The sequence below is a fragment of the Cherax quadricarinatus genome, unplaced genomic scaffold (assembly GCF_038502225.1).
Source record: "Cherax quadricarinatus isolate ZL_2023a unplaced genomic scaffold, ASM3850222v1 Contig4657, whole genome shotgun sequence".
NCBI lineage: Eukaryota > Metazoa > Arthropoda > Malacostraca > Decapoda > Parastacidae > Cherax > Cherax quadricarinatus.
This window is the reverse complement of record NW_027199683.1, coordinates 1-14,710: the sequence shown is the minus strand read 5'-3', so window position 1 is coordinate 14,710 and position 14,710 is coordinate 1. Positions and strand designations below refer to the sequence as shown.

At 37.0% G+C, this 14,710-nt stretch overlaps 1 protein-coding gene across 1 annotated transcript; it reads right to left on the bottom strand.

Annotated features, from left to right (window-relative positions):
- Positions 1-3,061: 3,061 nt before the first annotated feature.
- LOC128684507 (ribonucleoside-diphosphate reductase subunit M2) lies at positions 3,062-12,394 on the bottom strand. The gene is made up of 4 exons (XM_053770728.2): positions 12,160-12,394; positions 11,121-11,183; positions 9,332-9,481; positions 3,062-4,037 (listed from the first exon to the last, which is right to left on the bottom strand). The coding sequence occupies exons 1-4, from the start codon at positions 12,370-12,372 to the stop codon at positions 3,201-3,203; spliced, it is 1,263 nt and encodes a 420-aa protein (XP_053626703.2). The 5' UTR covers positions 12,373-12,394; the 3' UTR covers positions 3,062-3,200.
- Between the last annotated feature and the right edge of the window lie 2,316 nt (positions 12,395-14,710).

Below are 14,710 nucleotides of genomic sequence, written 5' to 3'. Positions count from 1 at the left end.
GTCCAATTGAATTTTAGTGCCATGGAAGAGAAGATAGAGATCCATACAGGAGACAGCATTGTATGATCCTTGTGGGTTTAGCACTTAGTCTTGATTATAATATACAGGAGGCAGGCACTTTGACCACTATAGGTTTAACATTCCCTGAGTAGAATGTTTGGCCAGTGTTTTTGAGATTATGAAGCAGTCTGTATTTTGAGCAAGTTGGTGGTAGCAAATTCCAAAAATCTTAAATTTAGGTCAGATTCCTTTAAGACAATTTGCCTTCTTGAAACTTCACAAGATGATTGTGGGTATTGCTGTATATCATACAGGCATTATTTAGACTTACTTTAGCAAGCGTGTTTATGTCCACTGATACATTGCCTTGAACTCCTGGATTTTCCCTCGCTTATAGTTTTCACATTCCCCCCCCCCCAACTACACATGAAGTAATGTAGATACCAGCACTGGGTTCTCTTCATTATTAGGCTCCAGATGGTATTGGTAGTAAAGTTGGCTATATAGTTATTGCTTTAAGCCAGGGGTCCGCAAACAGCGGCCCACTAGGCACCTGTCATGCGCAGAAACTTCAAATATTTATACAGTACAAACCTATGAGGACTCCTATGTGCATTATGGTGATAAGCATAGTAGTAAGTTGAAAATCAAATTTCTGGTTGTTCCTGCAAATGAAATCAGGAAAGGTCTGACATTGTTTTATTTGTCAGTGTTTATCACTACAGTATTTGTAACTTTGGTAGTTTCATCACCATAGGATCACCTTATTTGCCCAGAGACTGTTTTCATCAGGAGTGACTACCACCTCTTAAGTCAGCACTATCAGCCTAACTTAGAAGTTTTTTTTTTTCAACACGTCGGCCGTCTCCCACCGAGGCAGGGTGACCCAAAAAAAGAAAGAAAATCCCCAAAAAGAAAATACTTTCATCATTCAACACTTTCACCTCACTCACACATAATCAGTTTTTGCAGAGGTGCTCAGAGCACGACAGTTTAGAAGCATATACGTATAAAGATACACAATATATCCCTCCAAACTAATATCCTGAAACCCCTCCTTTAGAGTGCAGGCATTGTACATGTACTTCCCATTTCCAGGACTGAACTCCGGCTATATAAAAATCACCGGTTTCCCTGAATCCCTTCACTAAATATTATCCTGCTCACATTCCAGCAGATCGTCAGGTCCCAAATACCATTCGTCTCCATTCACTCCTATCAAACATGCTCATGCACGCCTGCTGGAAGTCCAAGCCCCTCGCCCACAAAACCTCCCTTACCAGTTCCTTCCAACCTTTTCGAGGACGACCCCTACCCCACCTTCCTTCTCCTACAGATTTAAATGCTCTCCATGTCATTCTACTTTGATCCATTCTCTCTAAATGACCAAACCACCTCAACAACCCCTCTTCAGCCCTCTGACTAATACTTTTATTAACTCCACACCTCCTAATTTCCACACTCCAAATTTTCTGCATAATATTTACACCGCACATTGCCCTTGGGACATCTCCACTGCCTCCAACCACCTCCTTGTTGCTGCATTCACAACCCAAGCTTCACACCCATATAAGAGTGTTGGTACTACTATACTTTCATACATTCCCTTCTTTGCCTCCATAGATAACGTTTTTTTACTCCATATATACCTCAATGCACCACTCGCCTTTTTTCCCTCATCAATTTTGTGATTAACCTCGTCCTTCATAAATCCATCTGCCGACACGTCAACTCCCAAGTATCTAAAAACATTCACTTCTTCCATACTCCTTCCCAATTTGATATCCAATTTTTCTTTATCTAAATCATTTGATACTCTCATCCCCTTACTCTTTTCTATGTTCACTTTCAACTTTCTGCCTTTACACACACACCCAAACTCATCCACTAACCTTTGCAATTTTTCTTTAGAATCTCCCATAAGCACAGTATCATCAGCAAAAAGTCAATTCCCATTTTGTATTTGATTCCCCATAATTTAATCCCACCCCTCTCCCGAACACCCTAGCATTTACTTCTTTTACAACCCCATCTATAAATATATTAAACAACCATGGTGACATTACACATCCCTGTCTAAGACCTACTTTTACTGGGAAGTAGTCTCCCTCTCTTCTACACACCCTAACCCGAGCCTCACTATCCTCATAAAAACTCTACATTTAGTAACTTACCACCTATTCCATAGACTTGCAACATCTGCCACATTGCTCCCCTATCCACTCTATCATATGCCTTTTCTAAATCCATAAATGTAATAAAAACTTCCCTACCTTTATCTAAATACTTAGAAGTGCTAATAGTAATTTTTCCCCCACTTATCTGAGTTTTCACAAAAGGGAAAAATGTCTCCCATTAACGAGATCAAGAGGGAGTTGGGGGATATTAAATTCAATCCAAGGAAAAGATAAAATTTGAACTAAAAGCCCTTTATTATCATCAAAACCGAGCACTGAACCCACAAGGGTCATACAGACTGAAGGTATATACTACCTGGTCAGCCAGGCTGTGGTTTATATGCTGGGCTCTGTGCAGCCAGCAGTAACAACCTGATTGATCAGGTCGATCCACCAGGATGCCTGGTCAAGGACTGGCCTGGAGGAGCATTGACCCTCAGAACACCCTCCAGGGAGATAACTTATTTACTAGCTTCTATTTTTATCCTTACCTTTAATCTTACATTTTTTAATAGCAGTTTGGCACTAAGAATACCACCCCCTAATGTTCTTTACTGTACACCATTTCTTGCCATCTAATTCGTCATTAACACAGTGTATAATAAGATATGGTTTAAATGAAGGGGTCAAAATAAAAGCATAAAAAATTTATTGTAGAAATAAAAACTATGAAAATATACAAAATATACAGGACACTATAACAATCACACATACTAGTGCACATTGCATCAATGCAGTATGATTATAAAATGCTTAATATAAAAACTGAAATCACACATGGTACTTGTACAGTGGACCCCCGCATGACGATCACCTCCGAATGCGACCAATTATGTAAGTGTATTTATGTAAGTGCATTTGTACGTGTATGTTTGGGGGTCTGAAATGGACTAATCTACTTCACAAAATTCCTTATGGGAACAAATTCGGTCAGTACTGGCACCTGAACATACTTCTGGAGTGAAAAAATATCGTTAACCGGGGGTCCACTGTATTCCTTACAAAATGAGAGAGATTCTTTTGCTAAAAATCTGCATCTAACGTGAAGCTACGCTGTTCTGTAGAGCTCATTACACCACATTTCTGATATTCTCCTACTCTCTTCTCAAAGAAATTAGTCTTTCCTTCTAAAGAGATGTTTTCCATGAAGTCAAATGGGTTATCTACCTTGTAAAGTTTCTCACAGCCTAACTCCAGAAGAAGGCGGTCAGCAACAAACTCTATATACTGGCGCATTAGTTCACAGTTCATGCCAATGAGATTTACTGGAAGGGCATCAGTTAGAAATTCTTGCTCAATTTTCACTGCATTGTCAATAATAGACTGTATATGTTTCTGGCCTGGCTTGTTCACCAAATGCTTAAACATTAAGCAAGCAAAATCAGTGTGTAAGCCCTCATCCCTGGAGATCAGCTCATTACTGAAAGTCAACCCTGGCATTAAACCACGCTTTTTGAGCCAAAAGATTGCAGCAAATGAGCCGCTAAAGAAAATACCTTCTACAGCTGCAAAAGCAATAATGCGTTCTGCATATGTAGCAGTGTCGTGGGCAATCCACCTTAGAGCCCATTCAGCTTTCTTCTTAACACATGGCAGAGTTTCAATAGCATTGAATAATCTGTTCTGTTCTTGTGAATCTTTTATGTACGTGTTAATGAGCAGGCTGTACATCTCACTATGAATATTTTCAATCGCAATTTGGAAACCATAGAAACACCTTGCTTCTGGTACTTGCACTTCTTGACAAAAACGTTCTACCAGGTTTTCATTAACGATACCATCAGAAGCAGCAAAAAAGGCAAGGACATGAGAAATGAAATGCCGTTCCTCATCCTTCAGCTTCTCCCAATCTCCAAGATCCTGAAATTTAAAGTTCAACATTATTTGTAATCATAAATATGCATTTATCTTTATCTCTATACCTTCTTTCCTCATTAAAAATGTGGGTCAGCTGTACTAGGTGCTTCTATCTATACAACAGTTTGGTGAAATAAATAGCGAGTTGTTTTATTAATTACAAAACTTAGTTCTTAGCCGAGTATAACCTGCGTGCCTCTTTCATCCATTCGTAATTTTTGTGGTAAAACAAGCTTTTGTTAACAGTCCTTACTTTTTTTCTTAGCATTTCTATATCCTACCCTTTAATATCAAAAGGTCTAGAGCTAAGGGAAATAACTGGCAAGAAAAAAGATACTGTACTATATAAGCACAGCTGAAGCCAAAGTAGGAACAGTACTATATACTGTATACTCATGTGGGTGCTAAACCCATAAGGGCAGTATAGCACCTGTAATCAGCTTTGATATGGGCCAGTAGGATAAAAGGCAGATTAAAAATATTAAAAGTAGACAAATTTTTAAATGATGATAAATTACACAAGACAAAAATATCAATGCATCCAACCCAATATTAAATAGAAAAAAGCTTTACAAGCTGAGGAACTGCATAATATACTAAAGGAAATATTCAATATTTTTTTTTATTATCACACAGGCCGATTCCCACCAAGGCAGGGTGGCCCGAAAAAGAAAAACTTTCACCATCATTCACTCCATCACTGTCTTGCCAGAAGGGTGCTTTACACTACAGTTTTTAAACTGCAACATTAACACCCCTCCTTCAGAGTGCAGGCACTGTACTTCCCATCTCCAGGACTCAAGTCCGGCCTGCCGGTTTCCCTGAATCCCTTCATAAATGTTACTTTGCTCACACTCCAACAGCACGTCAAGTATTAAAAACCATTTGTCTCCATTCACTCCTATCAAACACGCTCACGCATGCCTGCTGGAAGTCCAAGCCCCTCGCACACAAAACCTCCTTTACCCCCTCCCTCCAACCCTTCCTAGGCCGACCCCTACCCCGCCTTCCTTCCACTACAGACTGATACACTCTTGAAGTCATTCTGTTTCGCTCCATTCTCTCTACATGTCCGAACCACCTCAACAACCCTTCCTCAGCCCTCTGGACAACAGTTTTGGTAATCCCGCACCTCCTCCTAACTTCCAAACTACGAATTCTCTGCATTATATTCACACCACACATTGCCCTCAGACATGACATCTCCACTGCCTCCAGCCTTCTCCTCGCTGCAACATTCATCACCCACGCTTCACACCCATATAAGAGCGTTGGTAAAACTATACTCTCATACATTCCCCTCTTTGCCTCCAAGGACAAAGTTCTTTGTCTCCACAGACTCCTAAGTGCACCACTCACTCTTTTTCCCTCATCAATTCTATGATTCACCTCATCTTTCATAGACCCATCCGCTGACACGTCCACTCCCAAATATCTGAATACGTTCACCTCCTCCATACTCTCTCCCTCCAATCTGATATTCAATCTTTCATCACCTAATCTTTTTGTTATCCTCATAACCTTACTCTTTCCTGTATTCACCTTTAATTTTCTTCTTTTGCACACCCTACCAAATTCATCCACCAATCTCTGCAACTTCTCTTCAGAATCTCCCAAGAGCACAGTGTCATCAGCAAAGAGCAGCTGTGACAACTCCCACTTTGTGTGTGATTCTTTATCTTTTAACTCCACGCCTCTTGCCAAGACCCTCGCATTTACTTCTCTTACAACCCCATCTATAAATATATTAAACAACCACGGTGACATCACACATCCTTGTCTAAGGCCTACTTTTACTGGGAAAAAATTTCCCTCTTTCCTACATACTCTAACTTGAGCCTCACTATCCTCGTAAAAACTCTTCACTGCTTTCAGTAACCTACCTCCTACACCATACACTTGCAACATCTGCCACATTGCCCCCCTATCCACCCTGTCATACGCCTTTTCCAAATCCATAAATGCCACAAAGACCTCTTTAGCCTTATCTAAATACTGTTCACTTATATGTTTCACTGTAAACACCTGGTCCACACACCCCCTACCTTTCCTAAAGCCTCCTTGTTCATCTGCTATCCTATTCTCCGTCTTACTCTTAATTCTTTCAATTATAACTCTACCATACACTTTACCAGGTACACTCAACAGACTTATCCCCCTATAATTTTTGCACTCTCTTTTATCCCCTTTGCCTTTATACAAAGGAACTATGCATGCTCTCTGCCAATCCCTAGGTACCTTACCCTCTTCCATACATTTATTAAATAATTGCACCAACCACTCCAAAACTATATCCCCACCTGCTTTTAACATTTCTATCTTTATCCCATCAATCCCGGCTGCCTTACCCCCTTTCATTTTACCTACTGCCTCACGAACTTCCCCCACACTCACAACTGGCTCTTCCTCACTCCTACAAGATGTTATTCCTCCTTGCCCTATACACGAAATCACAGCTTCCCTATCTTCATCAACATTTAACAATTCCTCAAAATATTCCTTCCATCTTCCCAATACCTCTAACTCTCCATTTAATAACTCTCCTCTCCTATTTTTAACTGACAAATCCATTTGTTCTCTAGGCTTTCTTAACTTGTTAATCTCACTCCAAAACTTTTTCTTATTTTCAACAAAATTTGTTGATAACATCTCACCCACTCTCTCATTTGCTCTCTTTTTACATTGCTTCACCACTCTCTTAACTTCTCTCTTTTTCTCCATATACTCTTCCCTCCTTGCATCACTTCTACTTTGTAAAAACTTCTCATATGCTAACTTTTTCTCCCTTACTACTCTCTTTACATCATCATTCCACCAATCGCTCCTCTTCCCTCCTGCACCCACTTTCCTGTAACCACAAACTTCTGCTGAACACTCTAACACTACATTTTTAAACCTACCCCATACCTCTTCGACCCCATTGCCTATGCTCTCATTAGCCCATCTATCCTCCAATAGCTGTTTATATCTTACCCTAACTGCCTCCTCTTTTAGTTTATAAACCTTCACCTCTCTCTTCCCTGATGCTTCTATTCTCCTTGTATCCCATCTACCTTTTACTCTCAGTGTAGCTACAACTAGAAAGTGATCTGATATATCTGTGGCCCCTCTATAAACATGTACATCCTGAAGTCTACTCAACAGTCTTTTATCTACCAATACATAATCCAACAAACTACTGTCATTTCGCCCTACATCATATCGTGTATACTTATTTATCCTCTTTTTCTTAAAATATGTATTACCTATAACTAAACCCCTTTCTATACAAAGTTCAATCAAAGGGCTCCCATTATCATTTACACCTGGCACCCCAAACTTACCTACCACACCCTCTCTAAAAGTTTCTCCTACTTTAGCATTCAAGTCCCCTACCACAATTACTCTCTCACTTGGTTCAAAGGCTCCTATACATTCACTTAACATCTCCCAAAATCTCTCTCTCTCCTCTGCATTCCTCTCTTCTCCAGGTGCATACACGCTTATTATGACCCACTTCTCGCATCCAACCTTTACTTTAATCCACATAATTCTTGAATTTACACATTCATATTCTCTTTTCTCCTTCCATAACTGATCATTTAACATTACTGCTACCCCTTCCTTTGCTCTAACTCTCTCAGATACTCCAGATTTAATCCCATTTATTTCCCCCCACTGAAACTCTCCTACCCCCTTCAGCTTTGTTTCGCTTAGGGCCAGGACATCCAACTTCTTTTCATTCATAACATCAGCAATCATCTGTTTCTTGTCATCCGCACTACATCCACGCACATTTAAGCAACCCAGTTTTATAAAGTTTTTCTTCTTCTCTTTTTTAGTAATTGTATACAGGAGAAGGGGTTACTAGCCCATTACTCCCGGCATTTTAGTCGCCTCATACGACACGCATGGCTTACGGAGGAAAGATTCTTTTCCACTTCCCCATGGACAATAGAAGAAATAAAAAAGAACAAGAGCTATTTAGAAAAAGGAGAAAAACCTAGATGTATGTATATATATATATGCATGTGCGTGTCTGTGAAGTGTGACCAAAGTGTAAGTAGGAGTAGCAAGATATCCCTGTTATCTTAGCGTGTTTATGAGACAGAAAAAGAAACCAGCAATCCTACCATCATGCAAAACAGTTACAGGTTTTTGTTTCACAGTCATCTGGCAGGACGGTAGTACTTCCCTGGGTGGTTGCTGTCTACCAACCTCACTATCCTCGTAAAAACTCTTCACTGCTTTCAGTAACCTACCTCCTACACCATACACTTGCAACATCTGCCACATTGCCCCCCTATCCACCCTGTCATACGCCTTTTCCAAATCCATAAATGCCACAAAGACCTCTTTAGCCTTATCTAAATACTGTTCACTTATATGTTTCAATCATATCCCCCTAATTCTACGCCTTTCTAGAGAGTGCAGAATCAGGGCCCTCAGTCTATCCTCATGGGGAAGATTTCTGATACATGGGACACATGAAAAAGAAAAAAATTTTAGTGACAATACAAACCTGTCAAATGGTATCTTAAGGAAACAAGGAAAGAGTAGTTAATAACCAGGCTAAAATTAATTAAAATAAATAGGGGAAACAGCAAGATAAACATACTTGTAAAATTATTGTATACTAACAGATGGGGTAATTTCAAAGACTTGAGCTGAGGGACATTATATAAAAGAAACTATGTAATCTAACTGAAGCCAAACTGGAAAAAAAATCTTAAATGAGGTTGTATTTGAAGCTAATCTATGGAAAGAGTATGGGATAAAAAAAAAAAGTGACAATATTGATAAAAGCTACATCATCTTCAGAAATTAATTACAGAAACAAATAATGTTGAAATTACAGGTGATAGAAACCCAAAGTGAACATGCAAAACAAAAATACCAAAGCTGTGGTGAACTTATCACAGGAGATGGATTATATCCTTGTAGAAACAGAAAATGGCAGTTACACACAAGCATGAACAAATGTTGGCAGAGATGCCATGGCAAACAAGGGGGAAAATTATATCCAAGGACATATACCAGGTAACATGCAACATGCCTTACTGAGGAAACCTTGATTCAAAAGGCTAGACAAGGTTAAGGTTATAAGAGATATGAAGGTTACGAAAAACCTGAAGAAAGGAAGTCAACATATGACAAGCACTTTGAAATGTGAGATTACTCTTGCACACATAGCAAATTAAAAAAAATATTTATGCCTAAGTAACTACCACCATTCCTTCAATTTATCATAGATGTTGACTACTAAAAATTAAATTAAAATGTAGTATACAGGACTGACAATTATAGTATAACCTTACTTTGGACAAGTCCACCTCTTCAACAGTCCAGAAAGATGCCACAGCTTTCTTATACATTTTGAAGATGTCCTGATACTTAATGGGGAAGATGACAAAACGTCCTGGATTATCTCTCAGGAGGGGCTCTGCCTCCCTGTCCACTGCAATTACCTGTAAACAGTATTTATATAATATCTTGAGGTCTCTCATCTCCCCATGTGTTGTCAATTTGTGACAACATAGTAAAGAATATCAATGCACAGGAATCCCAACATTACACAAAAACCTCAGCAAACCCAATACATGGAACTGAGCAACGATGTGACAAGCAGGTGCAAAGACATGCAATACTGAACAAGCCTTAATTTGAAGACATTTTGTTCAGAAGTGAGTTTTATGAAGTCCTGAGCAAAACGCTGTGCAAAATAAAGCTTATTCTACATTACGTATTTTCACACATTACAGTGGAGTATGTGCATGGGTAAGAATATGCTCCAACCACAAGGACAGTCCAAATTATTGTACCATGTTAAAACAATTTCACTTTAATGAATGTACTATAACACAAGGGAAGAATTTAATAGATTAATGCCAATTATGTACCATAGTTGGCATTAACCGATCAATTTAACGAACTTTTTAAATGGGGGATGAAATGTGCTACATCAAGTGATTCAGAAATAGAGGACAAAGTTTGTTGGTTACAGAACTGTTGGCTGTTACAATCTCAGCAAAATTATCTTACCTACAACTGCCATTACCAGCTACCTGCTCCCCCCCCCCCAGTAATTCATTAAACCGATGGTTTACTGTCAACTTCATTTCTAGTTTTATGTATACTGCTACCTGAAATGCTGTGCATACTACAGTATTGGCTTTGCATTAGTACTCAGTTGCAACAAAAATACCGTATACGTATAGTAAATTCATGTTTTGACTGTGTTTCCAAGGCCATATTTCTTTAAATGTTATTCAAACCTTTTCAATATTGACATTTATGAGTGCTAGTAAATAAAACAATCACACTGGATTTAACAATATAACCATGAGTTACCCTAGCACAAATATTATATAATTTACTGTACATGTATATAAAATCCATTGCACGGGATTCAAATTATTCACAAGGCTTAAATTAAGAACTGTTTAGTAGTTTTGTTTTGGTCTCCGTCTTGACAAAAAAATTATTGTACACAAAAAAAACAAAAATCAAGAATTAATAAAGGACAGTAAACCATTCACTTTTGCACAGCAATTTTAAAAGAAGTGCTAAGGTAGACTGGTTTGATTTTGGTAGTTTTTAATATTACATTTATGAAATATTTTGTATTCTGCATCCTGAAGACAATGAAATAAATAAAAATTATGAAAAACTAAATTTCATACCTTTAAAAAAAAAAGCCTAAATAGAAAGAAAAGGTTAACTCATAATTAAATTCAATAATTTTCATGCAAGCAACATATGTACCTTGCCAGTACCTACATATGTACCTTGCCAGTACCTACATATGTACCTTGCCAGTACCTACATATGTACCTTGCCAGTACCTACATATGTACCTTGCCAGTACCTACATATGTACCTTGCCAGTACCTACATATGTACCTTGCCAGTACCTACATATGTACCTTGCCAGTACCTACATATGTACCTTGATGTTCTTGAAGGGCTCTTGATTACATGAATTAAAGCAACCCTTTTCTTTTGAAGCAAGCCTGAATAATTCCCATTCTCAAGGCAATGTATAAGTCCTAATAGTTTATTAGTTCCCCATGAATAATAATAATAATAATAATAATAATAAATTACCTTGCCAGTTTGCTTGGGTGTTTTTTCTTTCAGGGCAGTCTTGTTCACCTTCTGGTTTATGACCTGTAAAATAAAACATTAAGGTCTATTCCAAGACTATACTGACTTATAAAGTATTAAATTTGTGTTGTCAATGTAAAACAGTTCATTAGGTTTAAGCCCTAGTAACTGAATGTGGGTTATTATGGCTGTAAGTTACCTACACTCCTATCAAAATGAATATACACAAATGCACATCTGAGGGTGAGGAGCTATGTATCAACCCCAACAAACTACTAGGAAAATACATCTATATACCATAACACTTACAAAAAAATATTATTAATCTCATGGAAGGTAGTGACCAGTCAAATTCATAACATCATGGAAGGTATTCGAGAAATGTAACTTAATTTCAAATTTTGTTACATACAAGGGCCCCAATGGAAATAGACTTTTTTGGGGGTTATCTTAAGTAATTTACACTATGATAACTGTACTTATATGTACCTATACCTAAATATACTTACATATGAATAAGAAAGCAAATTATATATATATATATATATATATATATATATATATATATATATATATATATATATATATATATATATATATATATATATATATATATATATATATATATATATATATATATATATATATATATATATATATATATATATATATATATATATATATAAAATATATATATATATATATATATATATATATATATATATATATATATATATATATATATATAAAGTATTAATAATAGTTTTACAAAAATCTTTATCAAATTTCGTAACTCTTAAAAAAGCAATGGTGGTTATTTTATCTTGAACCGTTTATTTTAATCGAGTGGAAATGCTAAACCCGCAACGGTCATACAGCAGCTGGGAAATGAGATGCACTTAGGCTTGGTCCAAAGGGTATGATAAATCCAGTTCATTGGATCAAGAGCCCCACATGTGCATCAAATCATCTCCCTTAGAGGACCACCCCAGTATCTTTCCTAATTTCAGACTAAATTAAAACATATATTTTCACTTACCTTATTTTCCTTATCTTCAAGGGTGACATTGTTTACTCTCTCAGTAAGTACGTTGGCTGGCATCTTGAACGATGAGACACGAGAAGCAAGTCTCTCAGCACCCAGATGAATGTCCTTCCCAAGCCTCGCCGGCCAAGCTTCTGATGATAATTCCTTAAATTTGGCGCGAACCTCCATCTGTTGTTGTCTCGACCTATCACGTGGCAGCACCATGACGCCCACACACCCTCTCTTGCCACCTGCTCAAAATTTAATTAATATGATTTACACGATGAAGTCCTTAAACTATAAGTTTATAAGTATTTTTTACCAAACAATAAAACTGGGTTAAATAATTGGAGACAATATTTGTTTTATTGTATGTGGAAGGGTTTATAAATATGTTATCTGTAAGAATGTGGAAACGTCATAATAACGCACCAATATTAAATGGTTCACGATGTACATTCTTATATTACTAAATATATAGGTTTGTAAAATATTATTCCTTTCACAATTTTGTAAAACTATTATATAGTATATCAAGTACTAATTCCGCACTATAACAAATACTACTAAAGGAAGTAACAAATCTTAAGTTTGAAGTATATTTATACGTGACACCACTGGCGCGCCAAAACTGTTTTTTTTTTTCTTTACTGTCAGTGTAACGTCAAACACAAAGGAATATTGTTTAGATTATTAAATGCGAAAAAAATGTTATAGGATGAAATAATCAATTATCAGTCTAGTATATTTATATAAAAAATGGTCTAGACTGCAAATACACAATTTATATATAAAAGTTAAAGAAATACTGTCATTTGCAGCACCAGGACTATTTATTTTAATTAATAATTTCCCATAATATACTCAGTGCTATCCGTTGGTATGTTAATGACTATAAGTATACCAGCTCTTATATGTCATATTTAAATTCTATCTCTGCAGAACACTAGCAATCTTAATTCAAATTTATTACAACCAAGTTATACTTCCTACAGAAAAGAACTGTTGAATACCACCATTACTTCCAACACTTTTGTGCCCCAACTGTTATCCATATCTATATTTAACAAACTTAGGCATTATTTGTTTTAAAACATGATTTCTAACACATTGTATGGCTACCCTTATCTGTATGGCATTTTACAAGGTTAGACTAAAAACAAACCATATTTGCCAAACACATCCCATAGAAGATGAACTGTTTACCACAGCCCCATCACACAGTGTAAGTAATTAAACAAGATAATGGAAGATACCAACATGAACAGAGAAACTTCAACTCAGCGTAAGGATATTGTTACTCATTCAATTAACTATTCAGTAGTTTTATACGTTTACTGCCATCACTTCCAGCAGAGGTGAAGATGCTTTTATATGAAGATTACCATTTTGAATGGCATTTTTCATTCAGACTCAGTAGACGTTTTACATTGTATCACATACATCATTACTCTAGGACTGTCAAGTCTCATTCGCTTTGTTACACGAGGACGCTCCCTCTCAGCCAAAAATAAAGATGAAATTAAGAGAAAAGCTGCACGTCTTATTCAGCTCCCCTGACCCACCTATCACCTGTCTCTTCTTCTCCCTTCAATGTTGCATTAATGTTGGTAAAAGGCTCTTAATCAAAGAAATTGGAGCTGTCCTCTTCCCTTCGAAAATGACCACCTACCATTTCTTAGGCACTGTATATAGAGACCTTTATGAATTTAGCACCTCCCATAAATATAATAATATAAATAATATGACTCCTGCGCAACTATCATTTTTAGATGATATGTAGTCACAAACAATGCTCCGTCTTCAGTAATTAATTTGTCATATAAATTCTTAATGTTTTCAGTGCTTGTAACACAATGACCTGGTCATGGACCGGGCCGCGGGGGCGTTGACCCTCGATATATATATATATATATATATATATATATATATATATATATATATATATATATATATATATATATATATATATATATATATATATATATATATATATATATATATATATAAAGCCAAACTTACTTCCTGATACATGTTTAGTAAACCGTGTACCTAATACCCTGGATGCAAGTCATGCTTCCTTACCACCCCACCTGCTTGCTCTCTCACTCTCTCTGTTTTACTATTCTTCCTTCAACCATTTAGATAATAGTTAATAGCTACTGATGAAGACAGTAGACATTCCTTCTCGGTGTTGACTAAAATATATAGGACTATCTTCCTTGTCATGTACCCTACGCCACCCCCACCAGCACGCCGGTTACTTACCTGTACCTGTCCTCCAACACCCCTCTCCCTCTCTCCTCCATCCCTCCCTCACTCCCTTAGATTCATCTACCACCTCCCCAACATCCTGCCTGGCTCACCAATCGTCACACATTTCAAAATTATAACGAACTCTAGACTCTTCTTACATAAAAGAAAGCTCTACTCTGAATAACTGAAAAGTAACATCTTAAAACATGACATTATTTTCCTGAGAATATTCCGAAAAAAAAGTCCTCCATTCGCTATGTATCCAGTAAGCTCAGATAAAGGATCAAAGACCTGCAAACTGACATTC